Consider the following 26,770-nt stretch of genomic DNA (forward strand, 5'->3'; position numbering starts at 1 on the left):
TGCCTTGGACCACACAGAAAGGTTGTGGGTGGAGAAAGAGAGCTGGGACCTGGGGTTATGTTTTTATCGGGGTCAAGAGTGAGGGGCCTAGGGTTTCTCAGATTCACTCTTTATTGATGAATTTAAAACAGAATGGGAATTAGAGTACAAGAAGGGAAAAACAAGCAGCCAAAGGGTCAGTTATCTAAGTCAATCAGAGATCTCTAAAACAAAGGAAACTTCAGGGGTGTGGTGGCCTGGCTCTTTACCTAGTCGTGTAGCTGGCAATTTGTTCTTTTTGATATAGCTGTCTTTGAAGTGGTGCCTCAGCAATCAGAAGCTTAATGTCAGGCACTTGCATTACAATTAAAAAAAAAAAAAAACTGTCAGAGGCTCACACTACAGTAATATTGGCCTACTAGAGCTATTTTGAAAGTGTTCATTCCTCTTCTATTTTCTGGAAGAATTTCTGGAGTGTTGCTATTATTTCCGTCTGAAATGTTTGATAGCATTCAGCAGTGATGCCATCTGGACAGGCGCATCATTGTGGGAAGATTTTTAATTATTAATTTAATTGACTGTCTATTATTGAGTCTGTTTTGAAGTTTGTGTCTCTCTACAAATTTTTTCATTGCATATATGTGTCTAATTTGTTGGTATAAATTTTTTCATACTATTTTCTTATAACTTTTAAAATTCAATAGGCTCAATGGTGATGTCTCCTTTTTCAGTCCTGATTTTAGTGATTCCTTAGGAATCTCTTTTTTTTTCCTTGGTCAGTCTGCCTAAGGTTTGTGATTTGTTATCTTTTGGTTTCATTGTGTTGTCCAAAAAAATTAATCAATAGTCAATCTAAGAAAAATGGAAATTTTTCTTTGAGCCAACCTGAGGACTATAACATAGGAGACAATCTTCAGAAAACTCTGAGGACTGTTCCACCCATTGGAGGTAAAACAGTTATATAAGTTTTTGAGACAAAGTAGCATATTAATAGTTTACATAGTCCAACAAGGCGAGTAGTGGGTATTAATGACCCATTACAGGATTGAGAAAGGAAAGTTACTCTTCAGGAGTTACCTTGCTGGTTCCAGGAGGAAATTTCTTTTCTTTCTTTCTTTGTTTTTTGTTTTTTTTTTTTTTCTTTTTTTTCTGGCGTGTGGGCATTCCTGTATCTTTTAAGGGGATCTAGTTAATGTATAATGTGATGCACAAATCACACTAAAGGGGAGGGGGTAGTGGCTCAAATGGGCAGAGAGAATTTTACGTTTAAAATTTTTCTTGTCCTGCCTGAAAATAATTTTATTTCATTAATTCCACTTTTGATCATTAATCTTTCAATAGAAAGCATTAGGTGATCAAGTATTTGGGTCCCTAAATGTTAGGGTTGTTCTTTACCTGCCTTGGGTCCATCATGTCCCTCGATGCTGGGTCCTAATAGCCCGGTTCTTTCTTTCCTTTTAGGGGGTGGTACTAGTAAGATGTCTGGCAAGGAATAACGGTCAATTCCAAGTTGTCCAATAGGACTTGCACCAATTTTACCTTGCATGTGCATTGTGCATGTCCATTATTTTATAGAGAACTATAGATGTGATCAGTAGTTCCCAGTTGTTTAGATATCGTTATCTTAGTAGGAACAGGTGATACACAGCGCAAAAAACAAGAAACTAAAACTTTATAAGTTACACAAACTGTAATCAAAGTTGGCAATAGGAGGAACAATATCATTAGTAAAGATGTAAGCCAATATCCTCTTGAACCAAACCATTTTCCTAGCATTTCCCTTAAACTGGGAAGAGGATCATTCAGAGTGGAAATCTGATTTTTCAGACGCACCATAAGGGGGGGTTGCATTACAAGACTCATCAGGTATAAAAACACAACATTCACTGTGTATTATAGCATAAGCTCCCCCTTGAGAGGTGTTAGAATATTGAGGGCCATGCAATTCTGTAGGACTGCTTTTCTCATCATGGAAATTTCTGAACTGAGCAAACAAATGGCTTGGTTACTATCATTTAAGGATTGCTGGGTGAATTTTGTTAAAGCCTCTATATGAGTAATGATATCTTCTATTCCAAGTGAAGGAATAAATATTGCCGCCAAATAATCATACCATTGGAAAACTGATTGAACCCAACATGCCAACATTGAAAGCAGAATGACAGCAGCTGTTTTCAAGGCTACCTGTAGGTGACATTGAGCCTAAAGGAAACCAATTGTACACCATCCTAACCAATCTGGGGAGATCCAAGGCCATAAATTTGTTCCATAAACCTATTGGGTCCTGTTAGGAGCTATCCCACCATTTTAACATCTAGTGAAAACCGTCTTTCAGACCTTGAAACATACACCCAAAGGTTATCAAACATTAGATAGGATTAATTTGGGATTTAAAAACATTGACTAATGTGGATCTGATGCCATCGTTCTGCAACTTGCAGCTTGAAGTCAGGCGGATGCTTTCGAAAGCTGTGAGAATGGCCTGATGCATTCCTTTGGACTGCCACGCTTTATGCTACTGGATGCTAAGCCACGTTGCATTCATCCATTTCCTTACTGATGGGAATTTGGAGTGTTCCCAGTTTTTCCCATCACCAACACCCTTGTGCCTGTGTTCTTGTACACTACAGGTACCAGCGTGTCTCCGGAAGAAGTACCAGGCAGCGGACTTGCCGGAACGTAGAGGAAATAGCTTTTATTTTTCCTTCCAGTTTTAAGATCTTGGGCTCAAAGCAAGGACTCTGGAGTCCCAGAGCAGGGATTAGGATTTGGACATCTTTGGGCATGATTACTCTGCCCACCACACCCAGCTCCCTCTCCAGAGCTCACCTACACCTACCTTCTTTGTTTGTATCAGTTCCCCCCAAGAGTCAGAGAGAGCAGTTGGCCTGTGGTTGGGCTGGTGCTGGTGCGGAGCGGGTCAGGTGGGGAGGGGGCATCTTCCCAGTAATTGGGCAGGGAGCAGAAGCAGGCAGGATGGGGTCTAGGGCTCTCCAGGCCAGCCGCCACTGTCTCCCAGGCTGGAGAAGGGGCTTGAGGGGAAAGGCAAATGGGGTGAACTGAATGAGGGTGGGGTTCTGACCTCCTCCTACACACGGGGGCCAGATGTATGACCTGCCACTATTTCCCTCTGGAACTGGAAAGCTCAGGGCCAAGCCACAGCCTGTGATATACATGTTTCCAGCAACATTTTTCTGTGGTAGTTGGTCAGAACACGGAACAGAGAGATTGTGTGCTCAGTGGAGGGAAGGGAGGCAGGGAAAATGCATCACCAAGGGTTGAGGTCACGCCCTCCCATGTCACCTCCCTTTCAACAAGCTTCTCTATTTCCTCACACTGGTGACCACAGCCCCGAGACCCCCTCTGCCGACAGGCGGTGCTGGTGCTGGTGCTGGACTTCTCCCCGGGCACAAGTTGCCTGCACGTCTCGGTGAGCAGAAACCTCAGCTGGAAGGTCTCTGCCAAACTTAGTTACGCAGACAGCAGCGAGATGTGCTACACCGCCAAGCAATAACCAGTGGATCAGGTTCAGGGTCAAAGCTGTAAACTAAGCAGTCAAGCCCACCTTCTCCAGGGAGGGGTTTGAGTGGAAGGATTAAGTCCCACGAACGTTCTTTTCTGACCCTGAGGTCTGTGACTGTCCCATCCCACATGTGGTCTGTCCACCTGAGCTCATGCCATGAACTCTGGAAGCGAGTCAGGGTGAGAATATGGGGGAAGGGTGGACCCAAGTGCTTCCCATTGTCCAGGTGCAGTCACTCCTTACTTCCCATCCTCACTGCGCCCATCCTGCCCCTGTCCCGGGTAGCTCATGTTGGGTGGTCTCATATATGGGTCCCCTGATTCTAAGATGAGCTACTCTGAGGAGCCACCCTTCCCAATCTCATTCCATCCACACCCACAGTAGCTGTCAGACATCATAGGATCACAGAGTAGGATCGAGAGCCTCCTCCAGCGAATCCAACATTTTGAGCATCCCGACACCCTGTCGTGGGGTTTGGTGACTTCTGCATCATCCCCCTCCTATGTTTTGGGAATTTAACAACAACCCTTGAACAAAACAGATGCGACCCTTGCTTTTGCTCATTCAGTGCCTTACAGAACCCGGACCAGCCTCTACTCCCTTTACTCCCTGAATCACATCTTTCTCCCTCAAGGGAGATTATCCCTGATTACTTTTATTCACACACAGGGACACACAGTCACCAACCTGGAATGTCCTATCTACCATCATACCCCCTTGTGTGTAGTAAAACACCGGTCTTTCGGGAAGGGTGTCAGGCAGAACAACCCTCGCCTCACTCAAACACAGATCTGTCCCTCTGAGTCTCAGGCTGGTACAGCCCTGGGTCCCGGCTGAGGGAAGGAAGTGCTCCCCAACCTCCAGTGAGGGGGAAATCGAACATGGAGTTCAGACTCAATCTCGTGTGTCCTAAAGAGGCAGTCTGGGAGATTGAGCTGGGACACGGAAATATCATTTCCAGGAAAATCTGTGTCATGGGGCGGGTGGAAGAGTATTTGACGGGGACCATGCAAGAACACAGACCTACTAACCACACTTGCCATAGAACCTGACGGGCCAATTTCCACTCAAGGGTATAGAGACGACCAGGCTGGAGGAGGGTGGTCAGCTGGCTAGGGCAGGGAGGATGTGAAAGCTTCCAGATTGGAGCTCTGGAAGGGGGTCATGAGTTCCTGCTGATGGGGAGGGGGAATGGCAGAGATGAATGGGAACCGCCAGACCCCAAAGGAGGAGGGGGGTTTGGAGAGAACCAGAAGAGGGCCTTCGGGGGTAAAGGGAGGACGTGCCAATGTGGCCTGGCAGAGCCCACACAGGACCCAGACCTGGGACACTCCGCTGGCTTGACTGCAGGGATGGTAGCAGAGGCTGGCCCAGAGTCCCCACCACAGGATGCCAGAGATACTGTTCTGGAAAAGGCTCTGACGTGGAGCAGCACCCCGCCCCGGCCCCCTACCCCTACCCCTACCCCTCCAGAGAGAAGGCAGAACACAGAACACAGAATATGAGAGGTGCTTTAATTGGAAACTGCTGTGAAACTGGGGCGGGGCGGGGGCAAAACAAGGGGGAGAGGAAGCCCTAGCTGAGGCAGAACAGGAGGGAACGAGCTTGGCCACAGCTCCCGGGCCCCAAAGGTACCAGCTGCTCCTCTTGCAGGAAGACGCTGGGCTCAACCTGTGAAACAGCGGAGTCAGGGAAGAGCCTCAAGCCAGGGCCAGCCCCCAGCCCTGCTCAACAGCCAGGACTGTGGGAAGGGGTACGGTGTGTGTAACGCTCACTTCAAAGGGTCTGGAACTTGTCAGCCAGGTACTGCATGGCGGCTGCAACAGGGACAGGCATTAGCAGGCGCTCCAGACAGAGGGATATAGAAGCCCGTCCCCCTATCCCCGTGAGGAACCGCCTAGCCCTGCAACCTGAAACCCCCTCCAGACCCGATGCAAAGAGCTCTGGGCCTGATCACTCCCCACCACCCAAATTGAATGTGGAACCGGTTCCTAAAGGGAAACAAAATGTGCCAGCAGCTCTCGTGCTGTGGGCCGTGCTACAACCAGTCAGAACTCGTCACACAAACAAACAAACAATCCAACAAGAACCTTAGAAGCCACACCAAGCAGCAGTTCAAGGAAAAAATCAACGAGGCATCTCTAAAAGTCCTATCAGAAGGAGATTCCCTAGGACTGGTCTGGTTGGCAAAGTGTGCATGCAGTCCAGACAGTACTTTGCTACTTGTACACACGCCCAGCTGTACATGCACAGCCGGCTCCAGGGCCAGGCCTGCTAGGTTCTCCTCCCCACCGGGATGTTGGTCCCTGCGAGGCCGACTGCACCTGCAGCCCATCCCCACCCCAGGTGCCCACCTGGGTTCTGCACTAAGACACCGCTCTCCGTCCCTGGTTCCTCATACCAAGTTGCTCCTTAAGGTCGTCTATTTCTCTCTGTAGCACGAGACACTAGGCCAGCAGACACAGGAGGAAGAGAAATGATTAGTATACTCTGGCCTCCTCTCTCCTCCACCTTCTCCTCTCTCCAGGGCCCTCCATCCCAAAGCCGGGTGGCTAGACTGGCAAGGGCTCCTCAGTGGAAAGGAGGTGGGCTCCCTCCGTGGGGTACGCGATGGGGGCAGGGGAGGGGGGGCCCCACACATGTCAGTTGAACTTGGACCCAGATCCCGCCCTCGAGTTTGGGCCTGCATTTCCAGGAGCCAGAGGAAGCATTACCCAAGGACAGCCCGGCGTTCCCAGTGGCTGCTGCTGCCTTTCCGGTCTTGGGGGATGGTCAAGTGGCTCCCGGTCACCTGAGAGGGAAAGCACACACAATCCAGCTTCCCAGGCTCCCAGTGAGGTGGAAAGGGCCAAGCGGGGTCTAACGTGAGGTGAGGCAGCACCACCCTCCGCTGGCAACAAGCCGCCCCTGCTCTGCCCAGCAGCCCGAACCTTCTCTCTGGGCCTGCCTCCCCTGTTCCCCGGGGGCAGCCATTTCGCCACCGCGGTCCCCAAAGACTGTGGCTCTGGATGCGACCCTCCCAGAGCTGCAGCCACAGCCAGCACGTGGGAGAGCAATGTGGGCGAACGGGACTTAACAGAAAAGGCTGTTCCCCTGCAAGTCTACACCCGGAGGAGCTGTTTGGGGCACTGCCACCGATCACCCCGGCCGCACAAACCCCACACAGAGGATGATGTGGCTCAAGGCCAGCCCTGCCAGCACCCCGTCTCCTGTGGGAGAAGCTGCCTGGGAGCAAGGCTGTGCCCCCAGCAGAGACAGAGCCAGAGGTTTCTGTCCTCAACCCCTCTCCCCTCCCCTCATATCAAACCCACGACACTCACCTGAGGGGACAGGCCCCCTGGGCATGACTTCTCCTGGGTTCAGGGCCAAGGGCTCTGAGTTTCCTGGATCTTGGGGGCCTCTGGTGTTGAGGTCGCCACTGCTGGCTTTTCCACGATGCATGCGTGGAAAAGATGTGCCTGGCCTGTAAGCTGGCATCTGAAACAAGAATTTCTCACCGATTTGGACTAAGGCGGTGTGTGTGTGTGTGTGTGTGTGTGTGTGTGTGTGTGTGTGTGTGTGTGTGTGTGTGTGTGTGTGTGTGTGTGTGTGTGTGTGTCTGTGTGAGAGAGAGAGAGAGAGAGAGAGAGAGGGAGAGAGGGAGAGAGAGAGAGAGAGAGAGAGAGAGAGAGAGGGAGAGGGAGGGAGGCAGAGAGAGAGAGAGAGAGAGAGAGAGAGAGAGAGAGAGGGAGAGGGAGAGAGAGAGAGAGAGAGAGAGAGTGAGAGTGAGAGAGTGAGTGAGTTGTGTGATTCGGGGCCGGGGTGAGGCAGGGAATTGGGAAGGGAATTGAAAGGCTGATCTCATTAGCACTTTCTCCCTCAGTCAGCCCCAGGCCAGCAGGCAGAGCTGATCTAGGGACAACAGTGGGGCACTGAGAAAGCCCAGGTCCCCTGCAAGGAAGGTCTGGGGAACAGCTAGGAAGTAGGATTCAGGAAGCTGGTGAGTCTAAATACTGAGGCTTTTCGGGGAAGCTTTTAAGGGATCCCCCGACCCAATTCAGTTACCAGCCCTCCCTTCCATCCCAGCCCCAGTCTCGCAGAGGAGGCTGGAAACAGGCCAAGGGTGGAGAACCGGGCCCAGCACACCCGAAGTGCTACCTTAATGTTTGTCCCTAGCAAAAGGAGCCCGATCTGGCATCCTAATGACCCAGTGACCGAGGGGCACCCAATGACGACCCCTGAGGGATGGACAGAGGCAGCATGGGTGAAGACGTGTGTCCTGGGGGCGGTTGGAGCGGGGGTGGGGGAAGAGTGGGGAGAGAGGAGGAGCATGGCCTACTCACCTGGCCCTTTGCGGCTGGGTCTCTATTTGGGTCCTTATCTTCTCCCGCCACCGCCTCAGACTCCCCTGCCCGCCTGGCCACGGATTTCTTCCCAGCGCCGGTGTGCTTGGACTGTTCGGTTCCCCAAGGGACCAAGGTATACCTCTTGGATCTCCCAAGCAGCGGAATAGCAGAGATTGGGGGCAAGGTGGCCGGTTCCAGGGCAGTTGCCGAGATTCGCTCTCCCCCGGAAGGGAAGGTTGTCCCCAGGGCAAGTTTGGAGGCTCCCCTGAGGGATTTCTTCTCCTGGGCCCCCTTCTTCCTAGGAGTGACCCGCGGCAGGCCACCTGCAGCAGCAGCAGCAGCAGCTCCCGGGTAGCTGGACCTGCTGCCCCCCTTCCCCCAGAGCACGCTCCGCATTTTCTTAGGGGAAGAGATGCCCTGCTCTCCCACGTCCTGCGTTTCCACAACCGAAGTGAGTCCTCGCGGAGCCGAGGACAGGGAAGAGCCTGGCACGTGAAGGAAATTCTCCCTGACTTGGAAATTCGAGTGTCTGGGAGTGTCCCCGGGATCCTCGGGTGTGCTGGGCTCGGCCTGGCCTCCTCCTCTGGGGTAAGTGCTCACCGTCATCAGCTCTGTCTCACTGAACTCATCTGAGAACTCGGGGTCGGACAGCAGCCAGGCCAGGCCTTCCTCGGGGAGCCGCTGGCGATCCGCAGCCACGTTCAACCTACGCTTAGGGCCTCTCTCAGGGTTCCCCCAGGCCCGGCCCGCTTCGGGCCCACCGAGGTGGAGAGGGCGGGCCGGAGCCGGCGGCGCTTCCCCACAGCTCTGGTCGGGCGCTCCTCGACCGCCGGGACCCGCCTCGAGGCCGGCCCACACGGCGGACACTTCGAAGGCGGCGCAGCTCTCCAGGGACGGGTGTCTGCGGACGCCCAGCACGTCCCACTCGGCCAGATGCAGCAAGATGGCCGCCGCAGACTCCTCGTCCAGGTCCACGAGGTCCCTCGTGTCGTCAGCTGGGGAGCCAGGTCGGCCTTCGGGGCCCCACGGCACCGGCCCTCCCGCTTCCAGCATCTCCCGCTCCGACTGGAAGCCCTCGGGGTCCGGGAAGCCGCCCCCGCCCTCGCCGCTCCGCGGCTCCCCGGGCTCGGGGCCTGGGTCGGGTCCCCACGGGACTGCGGGGCCGGCCGGGCCGACGCCGGCCCGCTCCCCGCCCTCTGGGCCGAAACCCGTTCCCCACACAGACACCTCATCGGGGGAGCTCATGTCGCGACCCTGGCGGCGCCGGAACCGGGGCGACGGTCGATGGCCCGAGTCGCGGTCGCGGTCGCGGTCGCGGTCGCGGTCACGGCGGGTGAGGCGGGCGGCGCTCAGAGAGCAGCGGCAGCCACCTCACGCGCCGCACGAACTCGCCTCAAACGAGACGACGCGCGGCTTCCCGCGCGCCTCCCACGCCCGCGCCGCGGCCTCCTCATTGGTCCGGGCCCCGCCAACCAGCGGGCGCCTTGTTCGCCTGCCGTCTCGAGGCCTAACCAATGGGGTCGAGGGCCTCTGGTTTGCCCCCAGGCCTGTGGGCGGTCCGGGCAGTGGGCTGGCGAAGGGGATGGTGGGAGTGCCTCCCTCTGTCAAGCCTCTCGGCCCGCCTCCTCCTGTCCCGCCCCCCCTTTCCGGTTAGAGTCACAGCTCTGAGCCTCCGTCTCCCATCCACACAGGGGGTCGGGGAGTGAGGGCGCTGGGCTCCACGGGTGGTGAGGATGAAACGTCAGGATGGAGGCGCTGGACGCCTAGCACGCGCCGAAAGCATTTGCCAGCCTCCCTTCCACCGCAAGCCTTACGACCCAACAGGAGAATGGGCACAGGAGTCCCGCAGTCGGTGATCAGGGGTCGGCCAGAGAGCAAAGGGATCGTATTTTCGTTCTGTAAGGTCTCTGTCTCAACTGCTCCATCAAATGTGGCTCAGCAAACGTTATTGGCAGGCGGGTTTGGCGGACAGACTGGGGTTGGCGGACAGACTGGGGTTGGCCTCGCTCCATCAGCCCTTCCCCCGCTCTGAGGCAAATTCAAAGAAGAGGAAATCGCAGTGGCCAGTTACACCCCAAGAGATGCTCCCCACCGCTGATCCTGGAGATGTGAGCTAAAACCACGAATCGGGTTTCACACACTAGGTTGACAACCTTCAAAGAGCTTAACCATTCCGAGGGTGGGAGAGGTTAGGAGCACACCCCTGTGGCGGTGGTGCAAGAGATCCATTTGGGAGGTAATCTGGCAGAATCCATTGAAAGCAACTTAGTGCCAGCACGGACTCTGTGCCTGGCACTCTTCTAAGCGCTGGGCATAAATAGTAATGCATCCGCGTGACACGCCTAGAACTATAGTACCAACTATTACTGGCCTCTTACCGGTGAGGAAACAGGCACTGAGAGGTTCAGCCACTGACCCAAGGTCATTCGGCTGGTGGGGATCAGCGGCAGGATTGAAACCAATCAGTCTGACTCCAGAGTCCTTGCTTTGAGCCCAAGATCTTAAAACTGGAAGGAAAAATAAAAGCTATTTCCTCTATGTTCCAGCAAGTCCGCTGCCTGGTACTTCTTCCGGAGACACGCTGGTACCTGTAGTGTACAAGAACACAGGCACAAGGGGTGTTGGTGATGGGAAAAACTGGGAACACTCCAAATTCCCATCAGTAAGGAAATGGATGAATGCAACGTGGCTTAGCATCCAGTAGCATAAAGCGTGGCAGTCCAAAGGAATGCATCAGGCCATTCTCACAGCTTTCGAAAGCATCCGCCTGACTTCAAACTGTAAGTTGCAGAACGATGGCTTTGGATTCACACTTGTAAATTAAAGCACTTGCGTGCGTGGGCACACACACACACCAGTCAATCCTATGTAATATATGAGAATTCATTCAAGTATATGTACAAGTATGTTTTAAAGTTTTGAAGGACGCACAACCAAGGCCTACCAGTTGTGATGGCGGTGGGTGTGGATAGCCAGGTGTCTCTCAATTTTTCTTGGAACTGTCAGTTCTCAGCTTCCCTGAGCTGAGCAGTACTGATGTCTGGGGAGTGGTCCCTCTCTTGGTTTCTATATGGCCCATGGATGTTAGAATTTCCCTTGTCTGCCACCCAACTCCTACTCTGACACCCCTCCATTCCTCCCATACCTTCCTTCTGCTCTTTCCCTTTCATACTCCTCTGCCTTCAGTCACCTCTCTCTCCTGCATCCTGCTCTGGCTGACCTCCTGGAGAGTCCTGGGATGTCTGAACCCCTCTTGTCTGTGGAACTCAGAGGCCCAGTTTTCTGGGTCTGCACCTGAGAAGCTGGCCATGCTGGAGAAGTTACAGAGCAGGGGAGATTGGGTGCACTGTAAATCTGCAATCCTCCTCCTCGAGCCTGCCCCCGATGGTGCCTGCCTGTTTGTGGATACCGCCCTCTTCCACTTCTCCCAGTGACTTTTTAAGTCATGGTGTGCTATTTCAAATACGTTAAAATGAATAAGGAAGGATATAGCAAAATCTCCTGCATCCACCAGCATCCTATGAAACATTACCAGTGGATCCAGTGGAAGCCTCCGTCTTCCCTCTCACCATTTCCACTCCCTTCCTCCCCCCCCCCCCATAGAGAGACTCCCAGAACTTCTTCTCACCTTCTCCACTCTCTTCGTCCCTGTGGCTCTCCTACCTGCTCTTCCCCTGCATCCCATACATCTCCAATGATGTCACTAATCTCTGCTGTACCCCCCTACACTCACCAGGATCCAATACTGGTTTTGACTTACTCTCTTGGCCTGGGGTGGGAGCCAGTGTCAGAGGTTCCTCTTGGCCTTCCCAAGGTGATAGCTCTTACTCCACAGACCAATGACCCAATGTGCAGGTCATTGCTCCAACTGCCAAGTGTATCACTTAGAATTATCAGCCTGGGGACTGGAGAAATGACCACTATGTTGGTCCAGGGACCCAGTCAGCTCACCGTGAACTGATATCTATCCCCAACTCCTTTTACTGCCAGAACCTCATAAGCCCCACTCTAACAGGGCCCCATCATGACACTTTGGGCTTCCGGGATCAATGTCAGCTCAGAACCTGTGGCCAGTAGTCCTAGACATGTCTGTGTCCAGTGCCAGTGTGCAGTCACCCAAGCATCTAAGAAAACTGCTATAAACATTTGCATACAGATTTTTTGCGAATGTAAGTTTTCATTTCTCTTGGGTAAATATCTAGGAGTTAACTTGCTGGATTGAATCGTTAGTGTATTTTTAACTGTTTCCAGAGCGTCTGTACCATTTTTTGCATTCTCACCAACAATGCAGGGGAGTTCTAGCTGTTCCTCAGTCTCTCTAGCACTTGGTATTGTCTGTATTTTGTTTTTATTTCAGCCATGCTTATAGCTATGTTGTGGTATTTCATTGTGGCTTTAGTTATTTCCCTAATGACTAATGAGGTCAAACATCTTCTCAATAGCTTACTGGCCATCCAGTAAGCACAATGTCAGTTCGATTTTTTTTTTTGCTCATTATTTATTGGGTTGTTTGATTTCTTATTACTGAATATCGAATGTTCTTTATCTCTTTCGGATACAAGTTCTTTACCATGTGTGCTTTGCAAATATTGTTTCCCAGTCTGTGGCTTATGCTTTCAAAAACAAAGAAACAGACAACACAATTTAAAAATGGGCAAAGGAATTGATTAGATATTTCTCCAAAGAAGACACATAAATGGCCTACAGGTATATGAAAAATGCTCAACATCACTAGTCATCAGAGAAATGCAATTCAAAACCACAATGAGTTATCACCTCAAAACTGTTAAGATGGCCAGTATTAAAAAGAAAAAAAAAAAACAAAACTTAAAATAGCAAGTGTTGGCAAGGAAGTGAAGAAAATGAATCCCTTGTGCATTGCTGGGGGGAGTGTAAAATGGTGCACCCACCATGGAAAACAGTATGGAAGTTCCTAAAAAAATAAAAATAGAACTCCCATATGATCCAGCATTCCCACTTCCGTATATTTACATTTACATTACAAACTAATTGAAATCAGGATCTTGCATAGATTATTGCACTCCCATGTTCATTGCACCGTTGTTCACAATAGCCAAGAGATGAAAACAACCTAAATATCTATCAACAGGTGAATGGATAAAAGGTAGTATATATAATGTATACATATAACAGAATATTATTCAGCCTTTAAAAAGAAGGAAATCTTGCTATACGCTGTAGTATGGATGAACTTTGAGGATATTATACTAAGTGAGGTAAGCCACTCACAAAGGACAAATACTGCATGTTTCCACTTACATGGGGTATCTAAAGTAGTCAAACTCTTAGAAGCAGGAAGTAGAATCCTGGTTGCCAAGGGCTTGGGGGAGGGGGAAATGGGGAGTTGTTGTTCAATGAGTATAGATTTGCAGTCGTGCAAGATGAAGAATTCTGGAGATCTGATTACAACAATGTTCACATAGTTAACAACATTGTACACTAAAAAATTTGTTAATAAGGTCGGTTTCATATTATGTGTTTTTGCAATAAAAATAAATTAAAAAATAAAATGCCTTATTCAGTGGCTTTTCATATATTCCCAGTTGTGCATCTATCACAATCAATTTTAGGATACTTTTGTTAGCCCAAGAAGATGCCCTGTATCCCTTAGCCATCACCCCCTACCCCCCAACCCACCCCAGCCCTATAGGCAAGTAATAAACTACTTTCTGTCTCTATGATTTGCCTAGTTAGGAAATTTTGTATAAATGGAACCACACAATATATAGTACGTTGTGTCTGGCTTCTTTCACTTAATATAATGTTTTTGAGGTTCACTCATGTTGTAGCATGTATCAGTACTTCAGTTATTTTTATTGCCAAATAATATTCCATGGTATGGCTATACCACATTTTATTTATACATTCTTCAGTTTATGGGCATTTGGGTTATGTTTAGTTTGGGAATATTATGGATAATATTCCCAAACTAAACGCTGTTACGAATATTCATATACATTTTGAGTTCATGAGTTTTTTTGTGAACATATGTTTTCAGTTCTCTTAGGTAGATCCCTAGGAATGGACATTCTGGATCATATGGTAACTCTATGTTTAACTTTTTAAGAAAATACCAGAATATTTTCCAAAGAGATTCAACTATTTTACATTATCACCAGAAGTGTATGAGGATTCAAATTTCTCCAAATCCAAATATTTGTTAATATCTGTATTTTGGATTATAGCCATCCTATTGTTTTTGCAACATGGTATCTCATTATGGTTTTGATTTGTATTTCCCTACTGACTAGTGGTTCTGAGCATCCTTTCATATGCTTATTAACCACTTCTATACCTTCTTTGGTGAAATGTCTATACAAATCTTTTACCCAATTTTTTAATGGGGTCATTTTCTTATTTATTTATTATTCTTATTCTTTATTCTGGATACAAGTTCTTTGTTAGATCTGTGACTTTCAAATATTTTCTCCCAGTCTGCACCTTGTCTTTTCATTTTCTGAATAGTGCCTTCTGAAGCATAAATGTTTTAAATTTTGATGAAGTCCAATTTATCAAGTTTTTCTTTTATGGATCATGCTTTTGGTGTTATATCTAAGAGATCATTGCCTAACTCATGTTTACAAAGATTTTTCTCCTAGGGTTTCTTTTAACAGATTTATAGTTGTAGGTTTTACTTTTAAGTCTCTGATCCATTTTGCATTAAGTTTTGTGTGTGCTGTGAAGTCAGGTTCTAAGTTTGTATTTTTGCATGATATCCAGTTGTACCAGCACCACGTGTTGAAAAGGCTATCCTTTCCCCATTGAATTGAAAATCATTGACCATAAATATAAGGAGAGTTCGTTATTTCTGAACTCTCAATTCTGTTCCATTGATCTATCTCTATGTCAGTACTACACTAACTTGATTATCTGTATTTTTATAGTAAATAGTTTACTATTATAGTAAACTATTACTATAATACTACTAATACTATAGTAGTATAGTATACTATAGTAGTATTATAGTAATAGTTTATAGTTTTGAAATCAGAAAGTGGACGTCTTCCAGGTTTGTTCTTTTTCAAAGTAGTTTTGGATATTCTGTTTTGTTTTGTTTTGTTTTGTTTTTCATTTCCATATGAATTTTTGGATCAGCCTGTGAATTTTTACAAAGAAAGCCTGCTGAAATGTCGATAGAGATTGAATTGAATCTATATATCAATTTGGGGAGAATTACCATATAAATATTGAGTCTTACAACCATGAACATGCAATGCCTTTCCATTTATTTAGATCATCTTTAATTTCTCTCAACAAACATCAATTTGTGTTTCTCAGTGCATAAGTATTACATTTGGTTTGTTAAATATATGCCTAAGCATTTTATTCTTTTTGATGCTATTGTAACTAGAATTAAGTGTTCCTTAATTTCATTTTTGGATTATTTGCTACATGTATATAGCAATAAAATTTGTTTTATGTATTAATCTTGTATTCTGTGATCTGTTGAACTTCCTTATTAGTTCTACCATTAGAACCATTTTTGTGGATTCCTTAGGATTTTCTGCATATGAAATCATGTCATCTGAGAATAAAAAAATTTCCTTTTTTATTTCCTATCTGGATGACTTTTAGTTCTTCTTCTTCCCTGTTTGAACTGGCTCAAACTTCCAGTGCAATAATGAATAAAAGTAGTGAGCATGTCTTTGTTGCTGACTTTAGGGGAAAAGTATGCAGTCTTTCACTACTAAATATGATGTTAGCTGTAGGTTTTTCATAGATATTCTTTATCATGCTGAAGAAATTTCTTTCTGTTCCTATAGTTTTTTATTGTTTTTATCATGAAAGGTGGTCGAATTTTGTCACATGCTGTTTCTGTGTCAGTTAATATGATAATGTTTCAGTGCTTTCTTCTTTTAGAATAGTGTATTACATAAATTGATTTTTAGATGTTAAACCAACCTTGTATTTCTAGAATAAATCCCACTTGGTTATGGTATATAATCCTTTTTATATGTTTCTGAATTCAGTTTGTTAATATTTTCTTGAGGGTTATTTCATCTATATTCATGAGAAAGATTGGTATGCAATTTTCTTTATTTTGGATGTCTTTGTGTGTTTTGGGCATCAGGGTAATTGTGCTGGTCTCAGCCAATCGATAGTGATACTGTCAGCTAGAAATACCTGGAGGCACTCACCTGGACTCCAAGGCGAGCCCCCACAGATATTTCCCCTTTCAGAACCAATGTTGTGGTTGAACTAGCCCTTGTGGTTCTTATTATAATTGCAAGATGCACCTCAGCAATAACCTTTAGGAAACTTTGAAAGGAGGAAGTTTATTACTCACAAGTCCTGGAGGGTACATGGCATGCCTTGGACCACACAGAAAGGTTGTGGGTGGAGAAAGAGAGCTGGGACCTGGGGTTATGTTTTTATCGGGGTCAAGAGTGAGGGGCCTAGGGTTTCTCAGATTCACTCTTTATTGATGAATTTAAAACAGAATGGGAATTAGAGTACAAGAAGGGAAAAACAAGCAGCCAAAGGGTCAGTTATCTAAGTCAATCAGAGATCTCTAAAACAAAGGAAACTTCAGGGGTGTGGTGGCCTGGCTCTTTACCTAGTCGTGTAGCTGGCAATTTGTTCTTTTTGATATAGCTGTCTTTGAAGTGGTGCCTCAGCAATCAGAAGCTTAATGTCAGGCACTTGCATTACAATTAAAAAAAAAAAAAAACTGTCAGAGGCTCACACTACAGTAATATTGGCCTACTAGAGCTATTTTGAAAGTGTTCATTCCTCTTCTATTTTCTGGAAGAATTTCTGGAGTGTTGCTATTATTTCCGTCTGAAATGTTTGATAGCATTCAGCAGTGATGCCATCTGGACAGGCGCATCATTGTGGGAAGATTTTTAATTATTAATTTAATTGACTGTCTATTATTGAGTCTGTTTTGAAGTTTGTGTCTCTCTACAAATTTTTTCATTGCATATATGTGTCTAATTTGTTGGTATAAATTTTTTCATACTATTTTCTTATAACTTTTAAAATTCAATAGGCTCAATGGTGATGTCTCCTTTTTCAGTCCTGATTTTAGTGATTCCTTAGGAATCTCTTTTTTTTTCCTTGGTCAGTCTGCCTAAGGTTTGTGATTTGTTATCTTTTGGTTTCATTGTGTTGTCCAAAAAAATTAATCAATAGTCAATCTAAGAAAAATGGAAATTTTTCTTTGAGCCAACCTGAGGACTATAACATAGGAGACAATCTTCAGAAAACTCTGAGGACTGTTCCACCCATTGGAGGTAAAACAGTTATATAAGTTTTTGAGACAAAGTAGCATATTAATAGTTTACATAGTCCAACAAGGCGAGTAGTGGGTATTAATGACCCATTACAGGATTGAGAAAGGAAAGTTACTCTTCAGGAGTTACCTTGCTGGTTCCAGGAGGAAATTTCTTTTCTTTCTTTCTTTGTTTTTTGTTTTTTTTTTTTTTCTTTTTTTTCTGGCGTGTGGGCATTCCTGTATCTTTTAAGGGGATCTAGTTAATGTATAATGTGATGCACAAATCACACTAAAGGGGAGGGGGTAGTGGCTCAAATGGGCAGAGAGAATTTTACGTTTAAAATTTTTCTTGTCCTGCCTGAAAATAATTTTATTTCATTAATTCCACTTTTGATCATTAATCTTTCAATAGAAAGCATTAGGTGATCAAGTATTTGGGTCCCTAAATGTTAGGGTTGTTCTTTACCTGCCTTGGGTCCATCATGTCCCTCGATGCTGGGTCCTAATAGCCCGGTTCTTTCTTTCCTTTTAGGGGGTGGTACTAGTAAGATGTCTGGCAAGGAATAACGGTCAATTCCAAGTTGTCCAATAGGACTTGCACCAATTTTACCTTGCATGTGCATTGTGCATGTCCATTATTTTATAGAGAACTATAGATGTGATCAGTAGTTCCCAGTTGTTTAGATATCGTTATCTTAGTAGGAACAGGTGATACACAGCGCAAAAAACAAGAAACTAAAACTTTATAAGTTACACAAACTGTAATCAAAGTTGGCAATAGGAGGAACAATATCATTAGTAAAGATGTAAGCCAATATCCTCTTGAACCAAACCATTTTCCTAGCATTTCCCTTAAACTGGGAAGAGGATCATTCAGAGTGGAAATCTGATTTTTCAGACGCACCATAAGGGGGGGTTGCATTACAAGACTCATCAGGTATAAAAACACAACATTCACTGTGTATTATAGCATAAGCTCCCCCTTGAGAGGTGTTAGAATATTGAGGGCCATGCAATTCTGTAGGACTGCTTTTCTCATCATGGAAATTTCTGAACTGAGCAAACAAATGGCTTGGTTACTATCATTTAAGGATTGCTGGGTGAATTTTGTTAAAGCCTCTATATGAGTAATGATATCTTCTATTCCAAGTGAAGGAATAAATATTGCCGCCAAATAATCATACCATTGGAAAACTGATTGAACCCAACATGCCAACATTGAAAGCAGAATGACAGCAGCTGTTTTCAAGGCTACCTGTAGGTGACATTGAGCCTAAAGGAAACCAATTGTACACCATCCTAACCAATCTGGGGAGATCCAAGGCCATAAATTTGTTCCATAAACCTATTGGGTCCTGTTAGGAGCTATCCCACCATTTTAACATCTAGTGAAAACCGTCTTTCAGACCTTGAAACATACACCCAAAGGTTATCAAACATTAGATAGGATTAATTTGGGATTTAAAAACATTGACTAATGTGGATCTGATGCCATCGTTCTGCAACTTGCAGCTTGAAGTCAGGCGGATGCTTTCGAAAGCTGTGAGAATGGCCTGATGCATTCCTTTGGACTGCCACGCTTTATGCTACTGGATGCTAAGCCACGTTGCATTCATCCATTTCCTTACTGATGGGAATTTGGAGTGTTCCCAGTTTTTCCCATCACCAACACCCTTGTGCCTGTGTTCTTGTACACTACAGGTACCAGCGTGTCTCCGGAAGAAGTACCAGGCAGCGGACTTGCCGGAACGTAGAGGAAATAGCTTTTATTTTTCCTTCCAGTTTTAAGATCTTGGGCTCAAAGCAAGGACTCTGGAGTCCCAGAGCAGGGATTAGGATTTGGACATCTTTGGGCATGATTACTCTGCCCACCACACCCAGCTCCCTCTCCAGAGCTCACCTACACCTACCTTCTTTGTTTGTATCAGTTCCCCCCAAGAGTCAGAGAGAGCAGTTGGCCTGTGGTTGGGCTGGTGCTGGTGCGGAGCGGGTCAGGTGGGGAGGGGGCATCTTCCCAGTAATTGGGCAGGGAGCAGAAGCAGGCAGGATGGGGTCTAGGGCTCTCCAGGCCAGCCGCCACTGTCTCCCAGGCTGGAGAAGGGGCTTGAGGGGAAAGGCAAATGGGGTGAACTGAATGAGGGTGGGGTTCTGACCTCCTCCTACACACGGGGGCCAGATGTATGACCTGCCACTATTTCCCTCTGGAACTGGAAAGCTCAGGGCCAAGCCACAGCCTGTGATATACATGTTTCCAGCAACATTTTTCTGTGGTAGTTGGTCAGAACACGGAACAGAGAGATTGTGTGCTCAGTGGAGGGAAGGGAGGCAGGGAAAATGCATCACCAAGGGTTGAGGTCACGCCCTCCCATGTCACCTCCCTTTCAACAAGCTTCTCTATTTCCTCACACTGGTGACCACAGCCCCGAGACCCCCTCTGCCGACAGGCGGTGCTGGTGCTGGTGCTGGACTTCTCCCCGGGCACAAGTTGCCTGCACGTCTCGGTGAGCAGAAACCTCAGCTGGAAGGTCTCTGCCAAACTTAGTTACGCAGACAGCAGCGAGATGTGCTACACCGCCAAGCAATAACCAGTGGATCAGGTTCAGGGTCAAAGCTGTAAACTAAGCAGTCAAGCCCACCTTCTCCAGGGAGGGGTTTGAGTGGAAGGATTAAGTCCCACGAACGTTCTTTTCTGACCCTGAGGTCTGTGACTGTCCCATCCCACATGTGGTCTGTCCACCTGAGCTCATGCCATGAACTCTGGAAGCGAGTCAGGGTGAGAATATGGGGGAAGGGTGGACCCAAGTGCTTCCCATTGTCCAGGTGCAGTCACTCCTTACTTCCCATCCTCACTGCGCCCATCCTGCCCCTGTCCCGGGTAGCTCATGTTGGGTGGTCTCATATATGGGTCCCCTGATTCTAAGATGAGCTACTCTGAGGAGCCACCCTTCCCAATCTCATTCCATCCACACCCACAGTAGCTGTCAGACATCATAGGATCACAGAGTAGGATCGAGAGCCTCCTCCAGCGAATCCAACATTTTGAGCATCCCGACACCCTGTCGTGGGGTTTGGTGACTTCTGCATCATCCCCCTCCTATGTTTTGGGAATTTAACAACAACCCTTGAACAAAACAGATGCGACCCTTGCTTTTGCTCATTCAGTGCCTTACAGAACCCGGACCAGCCTCTACTCCCTTTACTCCCTGAATCACATCTTTCTCCCTCAAGGGAGATTATCCCTGATTACTTTTATTCACACACAGGGACACACAGTCACCAACCTGGAATGTCCTATCTACCATCATACCCCCTTGTGTGTAGTAAAACACCGGTCTTTCGGGAAGGGTGTCAGGCAGAACCACCCTCGCCTCACTCAAACACAGATCTGTCCCTCTGAGTCTCAGGCTGGTACAGCCCTGGGTCCCGGCTGAGGGAAGGAAGTGCTCCCCAACCTCCAGTGAGGGGGAAATCGAACATGGAGTTCAGACTCAATCTCGTGTGTCCTAAAGAGGCAGTCTGGGAGATTGAGCTGGGACACGGAAATATCATTTCCAGGAAAATCTGTGTCATGGGGCGGGTGGAAGAGTATTTGACGGGGACCATGCAAGAACACAGACCTACTAACCACACTTGCCATAGAACCTGACGGGCCAATTTCCACTCAAGGGTATAGAGACGACCAGGCTGGAGGAGGGTGGTCAGCTGGCTAGGGCAGGGAGGATGTGAAAGCTTCCAGATTGGAGCTCTGGAAGGGGGTCATGAGTTCCTGCTGATGGGGAGGGGGAATGGCAGAGATGAATGGGAACCGCCAGACCCCAAAGGAGGAGGGGGGTTTGGAGAGAACCAGAAGAGGGCCTTCGGGGGTAAAGGGAGGACGTGCCAATGTGGCCTGGCAGAGCCCACACAGGACCCAGACCTGGGACACTCCGCTGGCTTGACTGCAGGGATGGTAGCAGAGGCTGGCCCAGAGTCCCCACCACAGGATGCCAGAGATACTGTTCTGGAAAAGGCTCTGACGTGGAGCAGCACCCCGCCCCGGCCCCCTACCCCTACCCCTACCCCTCCAGAGAGAAGGCAGAACACAGAACACAGAATATGAGAGGTGCTTTAATTGGAAACTGCTGTGAAACTGGGGCGGGGCGGGGGCAAAACAAGGGGGAGAGGAAGCCCTAGCTGAGGCAGAACAGGAGGGAACGAGCTTGGCCACAGCTCCCGGGCCCCAAAGGTACCAGCTGCTCCTCTTGCAGGAAGACGCTGGGCTCAACCTGTGAAACAGCGGAGTCAGGGAAGAGCCTCAAGCCAGGGCCAGCCCCCAGCCCTGCTCAACAGCCAGGACTGTGGGAAGGGGTACGGTGTGTGTAACGCTCACTTCAAAGGGTCTGGAACTTGTCAGCCAGGTACTGCATGGCGGCTGCAACAGGGACAGGCATTAGCAGGCGCTCCAGACAGAGGGATATAGAAGCCCGTCCCCCTATCCCCGTGAGGAACCGCCTAGCCCTGCAACCTGAAACCCCCTCCAGACCCGATGCAAAGAGCTCTGGGCCTGATCACTCCCCACCACCCAAATTGAATGTGGAACCGGTTCCTAAAGGGAAACAAAATGTGCCAGCAGCTCTCGTGCTGTGGGCCGTGCTACAACCAGTCAGAACTCGTCACACAAACAAACAAACAATCCAACAAGAACCTTAGAAGCCACACCAAGCAGCAGTTCAAGGAAAAAATCAACGAGGCATCTCTAAAAGTCCTATCAGAAGGAGATTCCCTAGGACTGGTCTGGTTGGCAAAGTGTGCATGCAGTCCAGACAGTACTTTGCTACTTGTACACACGCCCAGCTGTACATGCACAGCCGGCTCCAGGGCCAGGCCTGCTAGGTTCTCCTCCCCACCGGGATGTTGGTCCCTGCGAGGCCGACTGCACCTGCAGCCCATCCCCACCCCAGGTGCCCACCTGGGTTCTGCACTAAGACACCGCTCTCCGTCCCTGGTTCCTCATACCAAGTTGCTCCTTAAGGTCGTCTATTTCTCTCTGTAGCACGAGACACTAGGCCAGCAGACACAGGAGGAAGAGAAATGATTAGTATACTCTGGCCTCCTCTCTCCTCCACCTTCTCCTCTCTCCAGGGCCCTCCATCCCAAAGCCGGGTGGCTAGACTGGCAAGGGCTCCTCAGTGGAAAGGAGGTGGGCTCCCTCCGTGGGGTACGCGATGGGGGCAGGGGAGGGGGGGCCCCACACATGTCAGTTGAACTTGGACCCAGATCCCGCCCTCGAGTTTGGGCCTGCATTTCCAGGAGCCAGAGGAAGCATTACCCAAGGACAGCCCGGCGTTCCCAGTGGCTGCTGCTGCCTTTCCGGTCTTGGGGGATGGTCAAGTGGCTCCCGGTCACCTGAGAGGGAAAGCACACACAATCCAGCTTCCCAGGCTCCCAGTGAGGTGGAAAGGGCCAAGCGGGGTCTAACGTGAGGTGAGGCAGCACCACCCTCCGCTGGCAACAAGCCGCCCCTGCTCTGCCCAGCAGCCCGAACCTTCTCTCTGGGCCTGCCTCCCCTGTTCCCCGGGGGCAGCCATTTCGCCACCGCGGTCCCCAAAGACTGTGGCTCTGGATGCGACCCTCCCAGAGCTGCAGCCACAGCCAGCACGTGGGAGAGCAATGTGGGCGAACGGGACTTAACAGAAAAGGCTGTTCCCCTGCAAGTCTACACCCGGAGGAGCTGTTTGGGGCACTGCCACCGATCACCCCGGCCGCACAAACCCCACACAGAGGATGATGTGGCTCAAGGCCAGCCCTGCCAGCACCCCGTCTCCTGTGGGAGAAGCTGCCTGGGAGCAAGGCTGTGCCCCCAGCAGAGACAGAGCCAGAGGTTTCTGTCCTCAACCCCTCTCCCCTCCCCTCATATCAAACCCACGACACTCACCTGAGGGGACAGGCCCCCTGGGCATGACTTCTCCTGGGTTCAGGGCCAAGGGCTCTGAGTTTCCTGGATCTTGGGGGCCTCTGGTGTTGAGGTCGCCACTGCTGGCTTTTCCACGATGCATGCGTGGAAAAGATGTGCCTGGCCTGTAAGCTGGCATCTGAAACAAGAATTTCTCACCGATTTGGACTAAGGGTGTGTGTGTGTGTGTGTGTGTGTGTGAGAGAGAGAGAGAGAGAGAGAGAGAGAGAGAGAGGGAGAGAGGGAGAGGGAGAGAGAGATAGAGAGAGAGAGAGAGAGAGAGAGAGGGAGGGAGGGAGAGAGAGAGAGAGAGAGAGAGAGTGAGAGTGAGAGAGTGAGTGAGTTGTGTGATTCGGGGCCGGGGTGAGGCAGGGAATTGGGAAGGGAATTGAAAGGCTGATCTCATTAGCACTTTCTCCCTCAGTCAGCCCCAGGCCAGCAGGCAGAGCTGATCTAGGGACAACAGTGGGGCACTGAGAAAGCCCAGGTCCCCTGCAAGGAAGGTCTGGGGAACAGCTAGGAAGTAGGATTCAGGAAGCTGGTGAGTCTAAATACTGAGGCTTTTCGGGGAAGCTTTTAAGGGATCCCCCGACCCAATTCAGTTACCAGCCCTCCCTTCCATCCCAGCCCCAGTCTCGCAGAGGAGGCTGGAAACAGGCCAAGGGTGGAGAACCGGGCCCAGCACACCCGAAGTGCTACCTTAATGTTTGTCCCTAGCAAAAGGAGCCCGATCTGGCATCCTAATGACCCAGTGACCGAGGGGCACCCAATGACGACCCCTGAGGGATGGACAGAGGCAGCATGGGTGAAGACGTGTGTCCTGGGGGCGGTTGGAGCGGGGGTGGGGGAAGAGTGGGGAGAGAGGAGGAGCATGGCCTACTCACCTGGCCCTTTGCGGCTGGGTCTCTATTTGGGTCCTTATCTTCTCCCGCCACCGCCTCAGACTCCCCTGCCCGCCTGGCCACGGATTTCTTCCCAGCGCCGGTGTGCTTGGACTGTTCGGTTCCCCAAGGGACCAAGGTATACCTCTTGGATCTCCCAAGCAGCGGAATAGCAGAGATTGGGGGCAAGGTGGCCGGTTCCAGGGCAGTTGCCGAGATTCGCTCTCCCCCGGAAGGGAAGGTTGTCCCCAGGGCAAGTTTGGAGGCTCCCCTGAGGGATTTCTTCTCCTGGGCCCCCTTCTTCCTAGGAGTGACCCGCGGCAGGCCACCTGCAGCAGCAGCAGCAGCAGCTCCCGGGTAGCTGGACCTGCTGCCCCCCTTCCCCCAGAGCACGCTCCGCATTTTCTTAGGGGAAGAGATGCCCTGCTCTCCCACGTCCTGCGTTTCCACAACCGAAGTGAGTCCTCGCGGAGCCGAGGACAGGGAAGAGCCTGGCACGTGAAGGAAATTCTCCCTGACTTGGAAATTCGAGTGTCTGGGAGTGTCCCCGGGATCCTCGGGTGTGCTGGGCTCGGCCTGGCCTCCTCCTCTGGGGTAAGTGCTCACCGTCATCAGCTCTGTCTCACTGAACTCATCTGAGAACTCGGGGTCGGACAGCAGCCAGGCCAGGCCTTCCTCGGGGAGCCGCTGGCGATCCGCAGCCACGTTCAACCTACGCTTAGGGCCTCTCTCAGGGTTCCCCCAGGCCCGGCCCGCTTCGGGCCCACCGAGGTGGAGAGGGCGGGCCGGAGCCGGCGGCGCTTCCCCACAGCTCTGGTCGGGCGCTCCTCGACCGCCGGGACCCGCCTCGAGGCCGGCCCACACGGCGGACACTTCGAAGGCGGCGCAGCTCTCCAGGGACGGGTGTCTGCGGACGCCCAGCACGTCCCACTCGGCCAGATGCAGCAAGATGGCCGCCGCAGACTCCTCGTCCAGGTCCACGAGGTCCCTCGTGTCGTCAGCTGGGGAGCCAGGTCGGCCTTCGGGGCCCCACGGCACCGGCCCTCCCGCTTCCAGCATCTCCCGCTCCGACTGGAAGCCCTCGGGGTCCGGGAAGCCGCCCCCGCCCTCGCCGCTCCGCGGCTCCCCGGGCTCGGGGCCTGGGTCGGGTCCCCACGGGACTGCGGGGCCGGCCGGGCCGACGCCGGCCCGCTCCCCGCCCTCTGGGCCGAAACCCGTTCCCCACACAGACACCTCATCGGGGGAGCTCATGTCGCGACCCTGGCGGCGCCGGAACCGGGGCGACGGTCGATGGCCCGAGTCGCGGTCGCGGTCGCGGTCGCGGTCGCGGTCACGGCGGGTGAGGCGGGCGGCGCTCAGAGAGCAGCGGCAGCCACCTCACGCGCCGCACGAACTCGCCTCAAACGAGACGACGCGCGGCTTCCCGCGCGCCTCCCACGCCCGCGCCGCGGCCTCCTCATTGGTCCGGGCCCCGCCAACCAGCGGGCGCCTTGTTCGCCTGCCGTCTCGAGGCCTAACCAATGGGGTCGAGGGCCTCTGGTTTGCCCCCAGGCCTGTGGGCGGTCCGGGCAGTGGGCTGGCGAAGGGGATGGTGGGAGTGCCTCCCTCTGTCAAGCCTCTCGGCCCGCCTCCTCCTGTCCCGCCCCCCCTTTCCGGTTAGAGTCACAGCTCTGAGCCTCCGTCTCCCATCCACACAGGGGGTCGGGGAGTGAGGGCGCTGGGCTCCACGGGTGGTGAGGATGAAACGTCAGGATGGAGGCGCTGGACGCCTAGCACGCGCCGAAAGCATTTGCCAGCCTCCCTTCCACCGCAAGCCTTACGACCCAACAGGAGAATGGGCACAGGAGTCCCGCAGTCGGTGATCAGGGGTCGGCCAGAGAGCAAAGGGATCGTATTTTCGTTCTGTAAGGTCTCTGTCTCAACTGCTCCATCAAATGTGGCTCAGCAAACGTTATTGGCAGGCGGGTTTGGCGGACAGACTGGGGTTGGCGGACAGACTGGGGTTGGCCTCGCTCCATCAGCCCTTCCCCCGCTCTGAGGCAAATTCAAAGAAGAGGAAATCGCAGTGGCCAGTTACACCCCAAGAGATGCTCCCCACCGCTGATCCTGGAGATGTGAGCTAAAACCACGAATCGGGTTTCACACACTAGGTTGACAACCTTCAAAGAGCTTAACCATTCCGAGGGTGGGAGAGGTTAGGAGCACACCCCTGTGGCGGTGGTGCAAGAGATCCATTTGGGAGGTAATCTGGCAGAATCCATTGAAAGCAACTTAGTGCCAGCACGGACTCTGTGCCTGGCACTCTTCTAAGCGCTGGGCATAAATAGTAATGCATCCGCGTGACACGCCTAGAACTATAGTACCAACTATTACTGGCCTCTTACCGGTGAGGAAACAGGCACTGAGAGGTTCAGCCACTGACCCAAGGTCATTCGGCTGGTGGGGATCAGCGGCAGGATTGAAACCAATCAGTCTGACTCCAGAGTCCTTGCTTTGAGCCCAAGATCTTAAAACTGGAAGGAAAAATAAAAGCTATTTCCTCTATGTTCCAGCAAGTCCGCTGCCTGGTACTTCTTCCGGAGACACGCTGGTACCTGTAGTGTACAAGAACACAGGCACAAGGGGTGTTGGTGATGGGAAAAACTGGGAACACTCCAAATTCCCATCAGTAAGGAAATGGATGAATGCAACGTGGCTTAGCATCCAGTAGCATAAAGCGTGGCAGTCCAAAGGAATGCATCAGGCCATTCTCACAGCTTTCGAAAGCATCCGCCTGACTTCAAACTGTAAGTTGCAGAACGATGGCTTTGGATTCACACTTGTAAATTAAAGCACTTGCGTGCGTGGGCACACACACACACCAGTCAATCCTATGTAATATATGAGAATTCA

The 26,770-nt window shown here is 50.4% G+C and overlaps 1 protein-coding gene and 2 pseudogenes across 3 annotated transcripts; all 3 read right to left on the minus strand.

The window, feature by feature from the left end:
- Window positions 1-5,000: 5,000 nt before the first annotated feature.
- On the minus strand, window positions 5,001-7,033 carry LOC309652389 (uncharacterized protein CXorf49 homolog). The gene is made up of 5 exons (XM_082446123.1): window positions 6,823-7,033; window positions 6,217-6,293; window positions 5,904-5,949; window positions 5,278-5,319; window positions 5,001-5,173 (listed from the first exon to the last, which is right to left on the minus strand). Exons 1-4 carry the CDS (start codon window positions 6,977-6,979, stop codon window positions 5,279-5,281), a joined length of 321 nt encoding a protein of 106 aa, XP_082302249.1. The 5' UTR covers window positions 6,980-7,033; the 3' UTR covers window positions 5,001-5,173; window position 5,278.
- A 91-nt stretch (window positions 7,034-7,124) lies between these two features.
- On the minus strand, window positions 7,125-9,155 carry LOC309652388 (uncharacterized protein CXorf49 homolog pseudogene; annotated as a pseudogene). The gene has a single exon. The product of its transcript is annotated as an uncharacterized protein CXorf49 homolog pseudogene (transcript).
- An 8,083-nt stretch (window positions 9,156-17,238) lies between these two features.
- LOC309653046 (uncharacterized protein CXorf49 homolog pseudogene) lies at window positions 17,239-25,129 on the minus strand (annotated as a pseudogene). The gene is made up of 5 exons: window positions 22,980-25,129; window positions 22,374-22,450; window positions 22,014-22,106; window positions 21,435-21,476; window positions 17,239-21,330 (listed from the first exon to the last, which is right to left on the minus strand). The product of its transcript is annotated as an uncharacterized protein CXorf49 homolog pseudogene (transcript).
- Window positions 25,130-26,770: the final 1,641 nt, after the last annotated feature.

The sequence above is a fragment of the Balaenoptera physalus genome, assembly GCF_965194825.1.
Source record: "Balaenoptera physalus genome assembly, chromosome: X".
NCBI classification, from domain to species: domain Eukaryota; kingdom Metazoa; phylum Chordata; class Mammalia; order Artiodactyla; family Balaenopteridae; genus Balaenoptera; species Balaenoptera physalus.

Bases quoted from the DNA above. Each gene is read 5' to 3' on its own strand.
- LOC309652389 (XM_082446123.1), bottom strand. From the start codon at position 6,979: ATGCCAGCTTACAGGCCAGGCACATCTTTTCCACGCATGCATCGTGGA. The intron at 5,950-6,216 runs GTAATGCTTCCT...CTGCTGGCCTAG, and splicing joins GAACGCCGGGCTGTCCTTGG to TGTCTCGTGCTACAGAGAGA. The intron at 5,320-5,903 runs GTATGAGGAACC...TCCCTGTTGCAG, and splicing joins CGACCTTAAGGAGCAACTTG to CCGCCATGCAGTACCTGGCT.